The following is a 12,859-nucleotide window of genomic DNA, read 5'->3' on the forward strand; positions in this document are numbered from 1 at the left end:
ACCTAGTTATCAAGCACTTTCCAGGTGATGCTAACATCGCCTGGAAAGCGCTTGTCAATCTGCATGCGGAAACGCATGTGAATCTGCATGTGGATCCGCATGTATTCTGCAGGAAAAACGCATGCACAATCTGCATGCGTTTTTTCTGCCAGGGAGATGCAGAAATGATGCAGAAATTTTCTGCTTCATTTCTGCATCGTGTGCACATACCCTTAGGCTGTGTGCCCACGTAGCGTTTTTCAAGCATATATGCTGCGGAATTTCCGCAGCGTAAACGCTTGAAAAACGCATGTAGATCCGCACCCCATGGTCCCCAATGGCATTCCGCAATGTCAATGCCCATGCTGCGGATTTTTCCGCAGCGTATATGCTGCAGTCAAAAATCCGCAGCATGTTCATTAATTTTGCAGAAGCGCAGCGGAATCAATGTGCGGATGGTACCCAAGTCTGGAGGAGAGGAGACTCTCATCCAGACCTGGGTACCAAAGAACCTGTAAAAAAAAGAAAAAATAAAGTTTATACTTATCTTATGATGTTTTCCCTCCGTCGCGCTGTTGTCTGAAGGACCTGCCACGTCATTGAGTCATGTGACCCACCACATGACTCAATGACGTCACCGCAGGTCCTGCACACAACAGCGTGAGCCGCTCAAGACTCCGGACGGGGCAGAGAATGCATCGGAAGGTGAGTATAAAGTTTATTTTTTTATTTTTTACCATTCTGAACAAGTTGTCAAGCACTTTTCCAAGTGATGCTTGGAGAAGTGCTTGATAACCCGCATGCAGAAATGCATGCAAAGACGCCTCACAAACGCTTCTACCTGGCGGGAAAACCGCATGTAATATCCGCATGCGATTTTCCCGCCAGGGAGAAGCGTAAAAAATATGCTTCAGGTCCGCAACGTGGGCACATAGCCATATTTTTTGAATTTTTGCTCTGAAATTTGCAGATCAAGTTGGACATTTGAATACTTTATTGTTCTTTTAGTCAATGTTTTCTCTTAAAAAAAGGATTGAAATTATATTTAAATTTTATTGGATTATTTTTATTTTTTTATTTTTTTTTTGTTTTCCATTTTTATTTTCTAACAGTGATTTTAACTTTATTTTTAAAATCTTAGACCCATCACGCGTAAAACTCTTTGGAATATTCCAAAGTTTTTGTGCAATTCTTAACTTTTTTTTTTTGCCTTTTTTTTCAGCCAGTTTTGCCAACTTTTTGAAAAACTCAGCCAGCCCCCTTCACAGATATGTAGACAGAGAAGGGGGCTGGCTTGGCTAGTGAAAGAAGCACTCAGCCAGCCCCCTTCACAGATATGTAGACAGAGAAGGGTGAAATAAGCTGTCCGCCAGCTCTGGTTGAGACAGTCCGCATATGCTGTTGCTGTCCTATGCCGATGCGGCTGGTCTACCAGGACTATATTAGTTAGTCATCTTTCCTACTAGTTAAAAGGTAAAGAAAACCTGAGTGGTTGCCCTGTGCAGTCAGTGTGAAGGGTTAATGTTGGCAGTTGCACACCGAAAACTTCCCATGCTGCTCACGTGGAGGAAGCACAGAATCGCGCAGGCAGCAGAATAGGATCCACTCCCCTCCGTCAGGCGCACAATGGGAATGTCACCGGTTTGTGCTGTCACAGTCACTTTGTCAGGACCATTAGTTCTTCCGCTAAATAGAGTTTCCCCAGAAACACAAGCTGTTACCAGAACCATTCGTAAGTGCTCTATGGGGACAATCTTATCAAAGGCTTCCTCCGTGCTTCCCATTCAGTCCAAGGAAAAAAAATCTCCAGCACATTCTGAAAAAAGCCGCAAACCTATAGAAAAAGAGCGCCGTCCTCCAGCACCGTATGTCCTATTAACGCGCGTATGTCCAGTGAATCTTATATATTTAGTATCATTTATATTATCCATTTTTCTGCACACGGGAGAGACTTGGAAGCTATTTCTGGAGTAGACCTACAATGGGTTAATGGATGGTGATTAAAAGGATATTCCCGTCCATAGGAGAGGTCATAAATCTGTGATAGATGGATGGCTGCCTTTACGGGGTTTTCAGTTTGAAGGAATACAAACATTCTATTTGTCTCCATGGTTACAGACTACAAACAAACAACTGTGTAGTCTGATCCTGCAGGAAGACTCCCAACTGTACCCTACATCATATTTTTTTTGTACTTTGCTACCATGGAGACACATGGGTCTGCGTTGAAGCTGTATACGCTAAACAATAGAAGGCTTTTAAGGAAGAATAGTAGGAAATGAGCTTATTTTTTCATTGTAAATGCATATTAACAATTTAAAAAAAATTGTTTGTGAAGGTGTACCTTCCCTTTAAGCATTTAATGAATACTTTCCGATAGGTTCTCCAAGGGGTGAGTTTACATCTGTAAATAGCAGTGACACGGTACAGTGATATCCACAGAGTAAAAAATTAAACATTAGCACAAGTTTCACCCCGGGGCGTTGTCAGGAACCCTGATATTTATAAGTCTTTGTTAACTGTCAGAAAAGGATTAGCTTGTGCAAATTTCCAATTGTGTCTCTTTAGTGTTAGGTGATGTCAGGATTTATTGTAGTTCACATGTAAAAATGTGTTTGCACCTTGATATTTCTTCAGAGTTTATGAAATATTGGTTTATTCAGCCATTACTATTGGTCAATATTGATTAATATATTATCGCCATAAATCCAGATCGTGTGGTCCTTGGAAAGATGGGGGCCCAAGTGCTGGTGGGGCCTAATTTTTTTTTTTTTTTTGTTACTAGATGTTGAGAACCTCTTTTCAAAGAAACTGCCTATTAAGTAGATAAAAGAACAGGGATTTGGTCCAAGGGTCATGGTAAAGGGAAGGGGGGTGATGCCTAGAGAACAAGCACCACACATTTCTGTTGCGGGTGGCAAAACTGGACACCAGAATTAAGTCTCTCCTCTAGTCTTTGTATACTCCTGACTGATATATCTTCTTTATACCTTAAAATATATATAAAAAAATCATAGTAAAAAGTAAGCAAAAACAGAAAATAATCAAAGGGCTAAAATAGGGTGTGACTATGAAAAGTCAAAGAGGTTGTCTCACCTAACTGTAGCAACTAATTGCAGCATGGGTGATCGATGGGGTCTGACCGCTGGGACCCCCACTGATCCCGAAAAATGGGGGTCCTGAGTAACTAAGGTAGTAGTGCGCATGCTTATCCACTGTGTATTGGTTGAGCATGCCCACTACTGCTCCCATAGAGCAGTGATATTTCCGGTGGTGCATTACTTGTCCATTTCTTGGTGCCGTACTGTCATAATTCTTTAAAAATATAATTAATCGAATGCCCGCGAGGCTATTTATTGTATAGGCTTCTAATGCAAAAATCCTGGGTGAAAAAAATGTGAAAAATTTAGCAAGAATGAAATTGTTTACTGTAACGTAATTTTCTGATATGTATCTAATAAACTCTTTTATTACGTCACTCTTTATATTACTGGTTGGTTGGGTGTAATCCATAAGTGCTGCCCCCTGCTGGCCTGAGAATTGTAGTTCCACCACATCTGGAGAGTCGAGGCTTTCCCAAGGTTGACCTCTAATGCTTTGCTCGACCCTCCACGTCCATTCCCATCTTTGAAATCGACCCATTCGCAGATGATCTGAAACATTCAGTAACATTCCTATACACTTTTTTTTGTTTTTTTGTTATGCATTTTTATTTCTCTTCTGTTTTTTTTTGTTTTTTTTAATTCCAGGATCTCTGGTCATGGAAGCAGAGCCGTCCAGTCGATTCTTGGCAGTCTGCAGTCTGTGGAGCTTTTGCAGGTGCAAAGGATTATATGTGAAACTTAGGAAAAGAGGGGGAAAAACACATTAGCGAGGAGGGCGAAATAAAAAGCGTCTTAGGTTCGGGCGTGCAGCATTCTTTTGTGAAGCCGGTTTGTTTAGGACGCACTCTCTTTAAGTTGTTTAGCGTCCGGAGGTCACTGTAAAGAATAGGTGAGGGAAGAAAAAAAAAAAAAAGTTGTATTAAGATGAAAGACGACCAATTTGTTTTTCGACAAATTTGCTTTGGTTAAAATCGAGAAGGTGTCAGTCACCCCCCCCCCCTTCCCCTTGTAATCCTGGTGAGTGCGCGCAGACCGAGCAGCTGTCTGCCCCGAGCTGCTCTTCAGGGCTTTCTCTGACTCCTGCAGAAAGGCAATGATTCACCGCCCGTGTGACAGCTCTGACAGCAGCGCAGATTAAATAGTGTCAGGAGAGGAGGAAAAATTTTGCTGCAAGCGCCTACAGGCTAAAAAAAAAAAAAAAATGGAGGACCAAACATCTGGGCGGTGGAGAAGCTGCTAACATGACATCAGCAAAAAGAATAATGTATGGTATCACTTTAAGGATGGAGACGAGGACGCTTTTGCATTTTTGATCTTGGAGAAATTTGTCAAGACGGAAGGAAAATCTACCAGTAATACAGAAATCCCTAAATGGGCAAAATTTTAAAAAAATTAAATATAAATTTTGATAAATCCAATCAGAAATTAGGCTGAAAATGTATCTTTTTTTTCACTTTCGATTTATTGTAGCCCCTCTAAAGTGGGGGTGGGTCCGGGTTTGGAACCTCCCCCGAAGAGCATAGCTCCTACATAGACCTAAAGGACCTGATTCATCATTTGCAATTTTTGCCTAGTATTATTCAGTGACCTTTCTTTGCACTAAATTGATCAAAATGGCTCACGTGATTCATGCATTTTGCGCAAAAAAAAACACATTTATTTATTTATTTTTGTCTTTTAACCTGTTTTGCGACTGTTTAGCGCAGAAAAAGTTGCATGTCCCAAAGTCACAAAATTTGCGCCCAAATATTCCAGCTGCACATAAAATCACTCCAGGAGGTGGGCGGACTGGAGTATATTTGCGACAGATTATGGGACTTGTTGAAAAGTTCCAAGTGAGTGATGAATCGGGTGAAAAAAATCAGGAAACCCCAAAACTGACTTAAAAACAAACACACACATTAATAATAGGCACAAATTGAAAAATGAATATAACACAAAACTCCAAAGGCTTCAATGAAATAATGACTTGGGCTCATTGACTTCCTATTCAGCCTGCGCATGCTGTGTTTTCAATGATCGGTGGGGGTCTTAAACATTTTTAAGAGACTACAATATATAAGAAAAAGATGGCGGCTTTCTTCCCAAAACTTCACCATAGCTGTTTAGAGGATTATTTCAAGCATTGCAGCTTAGCCTCATTCACTTTTATAAAGCTGTAATACCTGACGCAGCCTGTGGACAAGGTTGGCGCTGTTTCGGGAAGAAATTAGCCATTTTTTTTCTAATTGTACAGTTCCTTTTCATTTACACAAAACCAGAAAACCCCTTTAATCACTGTACAATGAAAAGTTCTGCAACTTTTCTGGAGCTATTAGTTTGCGGTCAGTGAATGAGAGCACCACTTCTTCACATTCTTTTACAAACTTTATGTTGCCGAAAAGGAGCAGAATACTGGCCCCCGAGAACTGGCCCTTCGCGGTCAGGAGCTGAACGAGCCGTCGTATGTTTGATGTAGTTTATATATAAACATCACATTTTAAGACGTCTTGGCAGAGGTTGTGGGAACTAGACCGTAAGATCAATCCCCAACAAGGTCTTATTTGTTGTCTTTTTTTTTTTTTACTACTCAGGTGGTTTTGCAGCTGCGGTTACGACCCCCCTTGACGTAGCGAAGACCCGTATAATGCTGGCAAAGGTAAAGACCGTAACAGCTTAACTGTGTTCAGCCAATACAAGATACATAATATATTCTGGACTCTACATTAGTTTCTGCACTTTGTGACTGCAGATTGCTGAATCCTCACTGTGCTATATGCACACTGTCAGGATTCTCCTCTGTTCCCAGCTCAAGCTGTCGTCACAGAACTGCAAGTATGAGATTTGCGTACTTGAGCCGACCACCAACTTAACTTGCTTCTCTCAATGTTTTATTGAGAAGATAGTTAGCGAGTGACTGCAAGTATGAAGATCTCAAGCTGGCAACAGAACAGAATCCTAACATTGTGCATATTTCAAAGACAAGTTTTAGGAATAGGCTAAAATGATTTTTAAAGGGTTATTCCCAAGTTTGAAATTTATCCCCTATTAATAGAATTTCTGGGGGTCTAGTTGCACCAAGAGTCGGGGTCTCTGCAGTGCCCAATCTGAACACTCATTACTCCATTCATCGGCAATACGACTGCCGGATGAAGCCAAGTACCGCGCTCTGTTTTTTCCATCAGTCACATAGACGATAAATGGAGCCAAGGGGACAATCACTCTGCTGAGTCCCTTTCTCAGGACTGCTCAGCGGTGGAACCCATAGTTCTCCCCTTTCCTTTGAGAATTTTAGGGATTTTCCAGGGACCAAAACCGTATCATAAGTGATTTTTATACTAGTTTGTACTAGGTCAGGTGCCTTAGATCGTCACCCCTTGCTTCCATTTTTTGTGTTCGACACTGGAAAACATTACTTTTGTTGGCCTGTGACCGAAGCAATGGGGGAAAGGGGCTGGCTGACTGCTTATTTAAATGCCCAATCCAACCCCCTTAACTGATATGTAGACAAACAAGTGGGCTGGTTTAGTAATTGAAATAGGCAATCACTGCTCTGGTCACGTGTCGAACTGTTCTCTGTTGCACACCGGCCTGGCCAGCCGGGACCATGGGCTGAAGCCGCAGTTAGAAGATATTAGTACATTTCCGCATCTTATGATTTACATGGAATTTATGAATACTTTTAACCCTGGAAAACCCCTTTAGGAAGGTATTCACATTGTATTTTGGCCCTTCCGTTGAGTGTTCCAACTGGATTCCGACAGAGCCGTAGGGTGCAACGAGAAAAATGGAGGTCAAAAGGACTCTTGTTTTTTTTTGTTTTTTTTCTGGCAGTGCCCGTCTACTATGTGCCCATTTGAAAAGCCAGACGTCACTGGGGGGAAAAAAAGTAAAATTTTCCCCCGATGATGAGCGCTCACTTATAGGCTGGAGCTTCATGTCCCTGGATGTGTATAGTAGATGGAGGAGGGCTACTGCTGCTCTCAGGTGCCTTACGTCTATGAGCCAATCTTAAAGTTTTATGAAATAGTCTAGAATTGTTCTTATTTCTCACAGATTTGATTGCAGTTTGAGACAGTATAGCCTGATAGAAAAGGGAAACACGGGAAGATTTTACTGTTTTTCTTTTATCTTTACTAGTGATGAGCGAGTATGCTGTGTTAACCCTTACAGCGAGCTTGCTCGGGTGCTTGTCGAGTATCTTCAGCGGTGCTCGGTGTTATGCTTTAGTCACTCCATGCGCATGATTTGCAACTGTTTGACAATTTTAATACATCTGAGGAATGCATAAGAAACAAGCATTCCTCACATGTATTAAAGCTGTCAAACAGTCGCAAATCATGAGCACTGCGTGACTAAAACACAACACCGAGCACCGCTGAAGATACTCGGCGAGCACCCGAGCATGCTCGTAAATCTCGATTAACGAGCATGCTCGCTCATCACTAATCTTTACGATGAATTTGCACAGATCTCTCCTTTCATTCACTATATTTGCAATAATGTTGGAAACTTATAAGGAAATCAAGTTTTAATTCAAATGTCAAGAAAAAAAAAATATTCCAATTCTGAATGTGACCAGGTTAAATTCTCATTTTTTCCCTCCTGCAGGCAGGATCGAGTACTGCAGACGGAAACGTTCTGCTGGCGCTCAGTGACGTTTGGAGAACGCACGGCCTCACTGGGTATCTATTGAAGATTACTGTCCACACTGAATTCGGAGTTATATATAATTAGTTTTTTTTTTCCGAACCTTTTTATTCGGCTGAATGTGTATGGATGGATGAGACGCCAGTATGTGGTTACTACTACAGAACCTCTCGAAAACTTCAGTTTCCTGAAACTTTCTTGCTAAGACTTTTTCCTTGCTTGTCATCACTCGCTTTGTGGACATCGGTCATCCCGCCACCAATGTGCCTAGCAGCCATGAGATGCAGGGAAGCAATTAGTTGTTCCACCATTTATAACTGGTGGTGACCTTGTAGTTTATTGACAGTTCTGGAACATTAAAGGGGGGTGTCCCAAGCTTTGACTCCCCTGTATAATTCCCTAGTAGGAGTGGGACATCTCAGACCTGGACTAAGATCAGTCCTGAGCTTGGTGACCGCATTTCCAGGATGACTACTTGTGGAGGGGAATGTTGCTGCAGTAACTCTTCCTGTATTCGACAGGACATTCCAAGCCTTTGGGGGCGCAATGGCATTCAAGGCCTCCCCAACTATTGTTTTGCATTGCACCAATCCAAAAAATCCCAAAAGAGAGCAATCGTTCCCATCCAGAATGAGTTTACTCTCAGCAATTGTTCAACCAGCTGGAGAAGCGAGTTCCCCGAAATGGGAGTACAAACCATCGAGGGGACAATCCCAGGCCTTTGGTGGAGCAATGGCATACAAGGCAAAACTGTTATTTTCCATTGCCGTGATCCAAAAAAAGACTCCCCAAAATCGCGAAAGAGCAATCGTTCCCATTCAGAATGACCATGAGTGTTCACGAACAGCAATTTTCCAACCGGCTGGAGAAGAGAGCTCCCCAGAATGGAGTCCGGTCTATCTACAAATCATCGACTGGCCATCCCAGGTCTTTGGTAGAGCAATGGCATACAAAACATCCCCCCCCAACTATTGTAGTCCATTGCACCAATCCAAGAAAAGACTCCCCAAAATCCCGAAAGAGCAATCACTCCTATCCAGAATGACCATAAGAGTTCACGCTCCCCAGAATGGAGTCCGGTCTATCTACAAACCATCGACAGCACATTCCAGGCTTTTGGTGGCGCGATGGCATATAAGACCCCCCCCCCCCCCCAACTATTGTTCTGGATTGTACTGATCCAAGAAAAGACTCCCCAAAATCCCGAAAGAGTAATCACTCCCATCCAGAATGAGTTAACTCAAAGCAATTTTCCAACCGGCTGGAGAAGCGAGAGACCGGACTCCGTTCCGGGGCAATCTACAAACCAGATGTATTGGCCTATAAACATCCATCGGATTATAGCGCGATCAGAGCGGGGATTATAGGCGGGTGTCATGCGGCCCCCAGCCATCGGGTGTGAACACAGAGATCGGGTAAACTCTGACCTACCAGAAAGGATAACGCGTAGAACATTTAGAGAGAAACGAAATTAGGCAATTATGTGATTTCAGCCGTCTAGCCAGCTGTACTCCGGCCGGACAATTATGCTATTTTCCTTATGGATTCCATATGGCAAAATCTGCAAAAATAGATCTGATTTCACTTAGTTCCTCTTCACTTTGATCCGCAAAAAATCCTCGAAGCAGAGAGTGGTAAACGATGGGATTTAACCATTTGTTTTTCTTAGCTCGCATTAACTTTGTCACCAGGACAAGCGCAGGGTTTCGCCTTTCAATTACATATGTCCTTTAAGTATGTCAAGCCAATTACTTTTGAAGACTCGCAAAACCATTACGGACAAGGGTTGTATGTTGGCCTTCCCCGGAGAAGTGCACATGTGCTGGGCCTCGGCCATTGAAGGTTTAATAACTGAAAGCCTCTTTCCTTCAAATCCAGACCAGGTTTTCTGAGATGGCTTTCAAATTTGTGTAATCCCAGTTTCTTTGAGAAGAATGCACCTCCTAGAAGTCAATTTTTTTTACCACCATTTTTGATGGTCATCTCATAGAAATGCTTAAATCAATGATCATCCAACCATATTCTAGAGTCTCAGCATTATGCCTCACCTGGGTAGGTGAATTCCCTAAGCTGTAGGTGTGGAGGAGCAGCACAGATCAGAGGTGTTGATGCAGCGAGGGAGAACAGAATTGGATAAGCTGGGATGGCACATGGAACAGCAGAGCTGGAGCGGCGTGGAAGAGTAGAGCTGGATATGGTGGGCAGCACATGGAAAAGGGGAGCTAGATATGGATGATGGTATGTTGACCAGCAAAGTGAAGTATGCTTGATAACACCTTGAGCATGGAAAGGCACAGAAGGCACCTTGGAACAGCAGAGCCGAGTATGCGAACAGGCACCTTTTGCAACTGCAGAGTCTAATGGGTTTGTTAAGCGGTTTTGGTTAGAAGACACTGGATGCAAATGTATAGCAGTGTGAGACGTCACCGTTCAGAATGGCAGCAGGACTGCTGGGGTCAGTGATTGGCCTCCTCCATGTTGACATGCTGAAGAAGTCAACTGATCGTGGCAGCCAGTCACCGGTCCCAACAGTCCTGCTGGCACTTTGTACGGTGACTATTTCCTGCTCGTGTAAAGGCAGACTATGGAGCGGCCTGCGCTGGATTCCGGAAGGTGCCGGGAGGAGCGTATAGCTTGGTTTACTGTTTTTTAACATACTAAGCCACTGGAAAACTTTGATTTTACCGGACATTCCTTTAAAAAATACAAAAATCAAGAACCAGGATTCCTCACCCTGACGTATACTTGTCCAGTATCCTACCCGGGTTTCCACATTCAGAGCTTGTTACCACAAAATATTAATAACTCGCCACGGCACCTCATTATTATTATTAATAATAATAATAAATATACACATTTTTATTGCTATTATTATTATAATTGGTGATTGATGCAAGAACTAAATAATTGTCTGAGTGTAACAGCGCATACAACTAATTCCTGCTTACAAGCGAGGCCTGGTTCTACTTTACAAAATGTAATGCAGTTCTTGTGGAGTTTTCAAATGGTGAAAAGATTCATTCTAAAAAAAAAGAAAGAAAGAAGACCCAGTAATTGAAACCAGAGGGGGGAATAAGAAGTGACAGATTCCTTAGCAAACCGCTCCAAGGCGAAGAAAATGGAAGTGATGAACGTTACACCAAATCCATCACTTTCTGTGACGTTGTTATTTTAGTGAAGCCTGCAGCAACAAAAAGAACAGATGCAACCGTAATATATGAGAATTTGCAGAATCCAGTGAATATGGAACTTGTACTAAGCGGGGGCGTAAACAGAGGAGGTGGGGCTATAATATTAGGGTAGGGCTCCCTGCGCTGGTACTAGTTAATGCCATTGGTCTCCTTTCTATAAAGTTCTGCACCCCTGTAGGGGCAGAGCAGTGATGGCATTCAGATTTTTTATTTTTTTTTTGTACTTCAACATGGGAGGGGGTGGGGAATAAACGCAACTGAGACTCAGAGCCACGCAGTGATCCTCCACGGTGTGCTAATGCAGATGCCCCTATACTTGTCAACCACCGATAAGCTTTGCCTTATGTAGTATCAGCATTGCCCGCCATTCAGTGGGAGAGGAGGGCACCAACACAGACCCCATAGCGGTACCTTCCTGAAAACTATAGATTATAGGATGGGACCCATATAAAGATCAACTTGGTAATAATCCCACAGTAAAAAGGGTTTCTTTTGATATGCCAGCACTAACTGAGCAAAGTAAAAAATACATCTTTTCATTACTTTATGTAAAAATTATCACTTAATTGTTAAATCCACTGCGGTGCCCTTAACCCCTCACTCTGTCCTGTACGTATGATTTTCCCATATGTTCAGGGGACTCTTCTGCAATTTTTACTGAATCTGATTTTCCATTTTCAGGTTATTTGCCGGCATTGTGCCAAGAATTACTGCAATCAGTCTCGGAGGTTTTATCTTCCTCGGAGCTTATGACAAAGCTCGCAGATTACTTATGTGAACTGGTCCGAAAGGAAGTGAGAACCGGCTTCCATAAAAATCAAACTTTCTCAATGACGTCCAAGACATGACAAATAGTGGAAATGACAAATGCACAGGAAAGCCGTTCTCTGGCCGATACTCGTGCACCCCTCTCTCGTGACTATTCCAGGTATATCAATGGGATCCTTGTATGACCAACAAGCTGGGAAGTCTGATCTCTAACAAATGCTGGACATTGCCAAAAATCACCGGTAAATTCACAATACTGTGGCCCCTAAGTCCAAACCCTGCCACAAACTTTCGCAGATATAACTTGAAATTGTTTTCAGTTAGCAACAGGAGAATTGATCAGTCAGCAAGCTACTGATGTGAGTGACCTGCTTGTTGATGGTTTCCATACAGCTGCAAATATTTTTATTTTTTACCAGGTTAGTGTAAACTTTTTTTTACAGTCCATTGCTGTACATGTATGACTCAACATCAGCGTTTGTAACGATTTTACTAATATTTGATTGATCACTACGATTATTGCCTTCTCACTAGTGAAGCAGAACCCAACTGAGGAGGCCGAGCACTTAGGATTCTGCTTTCAAGAAAATGATTGTTACATAAGGAAGAAAAAAAAGTTATAACTTTTGTAAGATTTAATAAAAGTCTTTATTTACAGTAAAGTCGGGGTAGTATTTTTAACAACTCTAATTCTATGGGCAACGCCTCCACTTTTCGGCTTTATCACCTCTCATAAATGAGACTCAGAAGCCAAAAATACCTTTGTCCCCATGCCATAGTACAGTGATGTCCTGTTTGGGCAGCCCCTTTATACATAGCAGGTGCATGTCGATATTCAGCAGAATTTGGGAACATTTCTGGCTCTGTAGCTCCACAGGTAAAACATGACACAATCCCTTTTATAGAAGGATCACAATGATTGTCTATTCTGGCTAATAGAGAGGAAGGGGGTCCATCCAGCATCCACTTGTCCTAATAGACATCATAGATAGAGAGTGTCCTAGAAAAGCCCTTCCTCCAGTTGAATCTGTTGCAAAATTTCAATAGCATACACTATTAAATAAATCAATTAGACCTGATGAAGCTGGTATGCTTACTTTGAAAATCTATGTCTGAATAAATTTATAATCCTGGTATTAAGATGAGTATTTTATGAGTCCAAGTGCTTGGAGTCTCTGCCTAGTCTGA

General features: G+C 42.2%; 1 protein-coding gene across 1 annotated transcript in view; it reads left to right on the top strand.

Moving 5' to 3' along the window:
• SLC25A26 (solute carrier family 25 member 26) overlaps positions 1 to 12,641 on the top strand; it is a 101,020-nt gene extending 88,379 nt beyond the window's left edge. The window contains exons 7-10 of the mRNA XM_073644701.1: positions 3,729 to 3,798; positions 5,657 to 5,721; positions 7,674 to 7,747; positions 11,585 to 12,641. Of these exons, the coding sequence (XP_073500802.1) occupies positions 3,729 to 3,798; positions 5,657 to 5,721; positions 7,674 to 7,747; positions 11,585 to 11,681 (306 nt within the window). The 3' untranslated portion in view covers positions 11,682 to 12,641. The remainder of the gene's footprint in view (positions 1 to 3,728; positions 3,799 to 5,656; positions 5,722 to 7,673; positions 7,748 to 11,584) is intronic.
• Positions 12,642 to 12,859: the final 218 nt, after the last annotated feature.

The sequence above is a fragment of the Phyllobates terribilis genome, unplaced genomic scaffold (assembly GCF_046119375.1).
Source record: "Phyllobates terribilis strain yellow unplaced genomic scaffold, ASM4611937v1 Scaffold_8__6_contigs__length_399053987, whole genome shotgun sequence".
Taxonomy (NCBI): Eukaryota; Metazoa; Chordata; class Amphibia; order Anura; family Dendrobatidae; genus Phyllobates; species Phyllobates terribilis.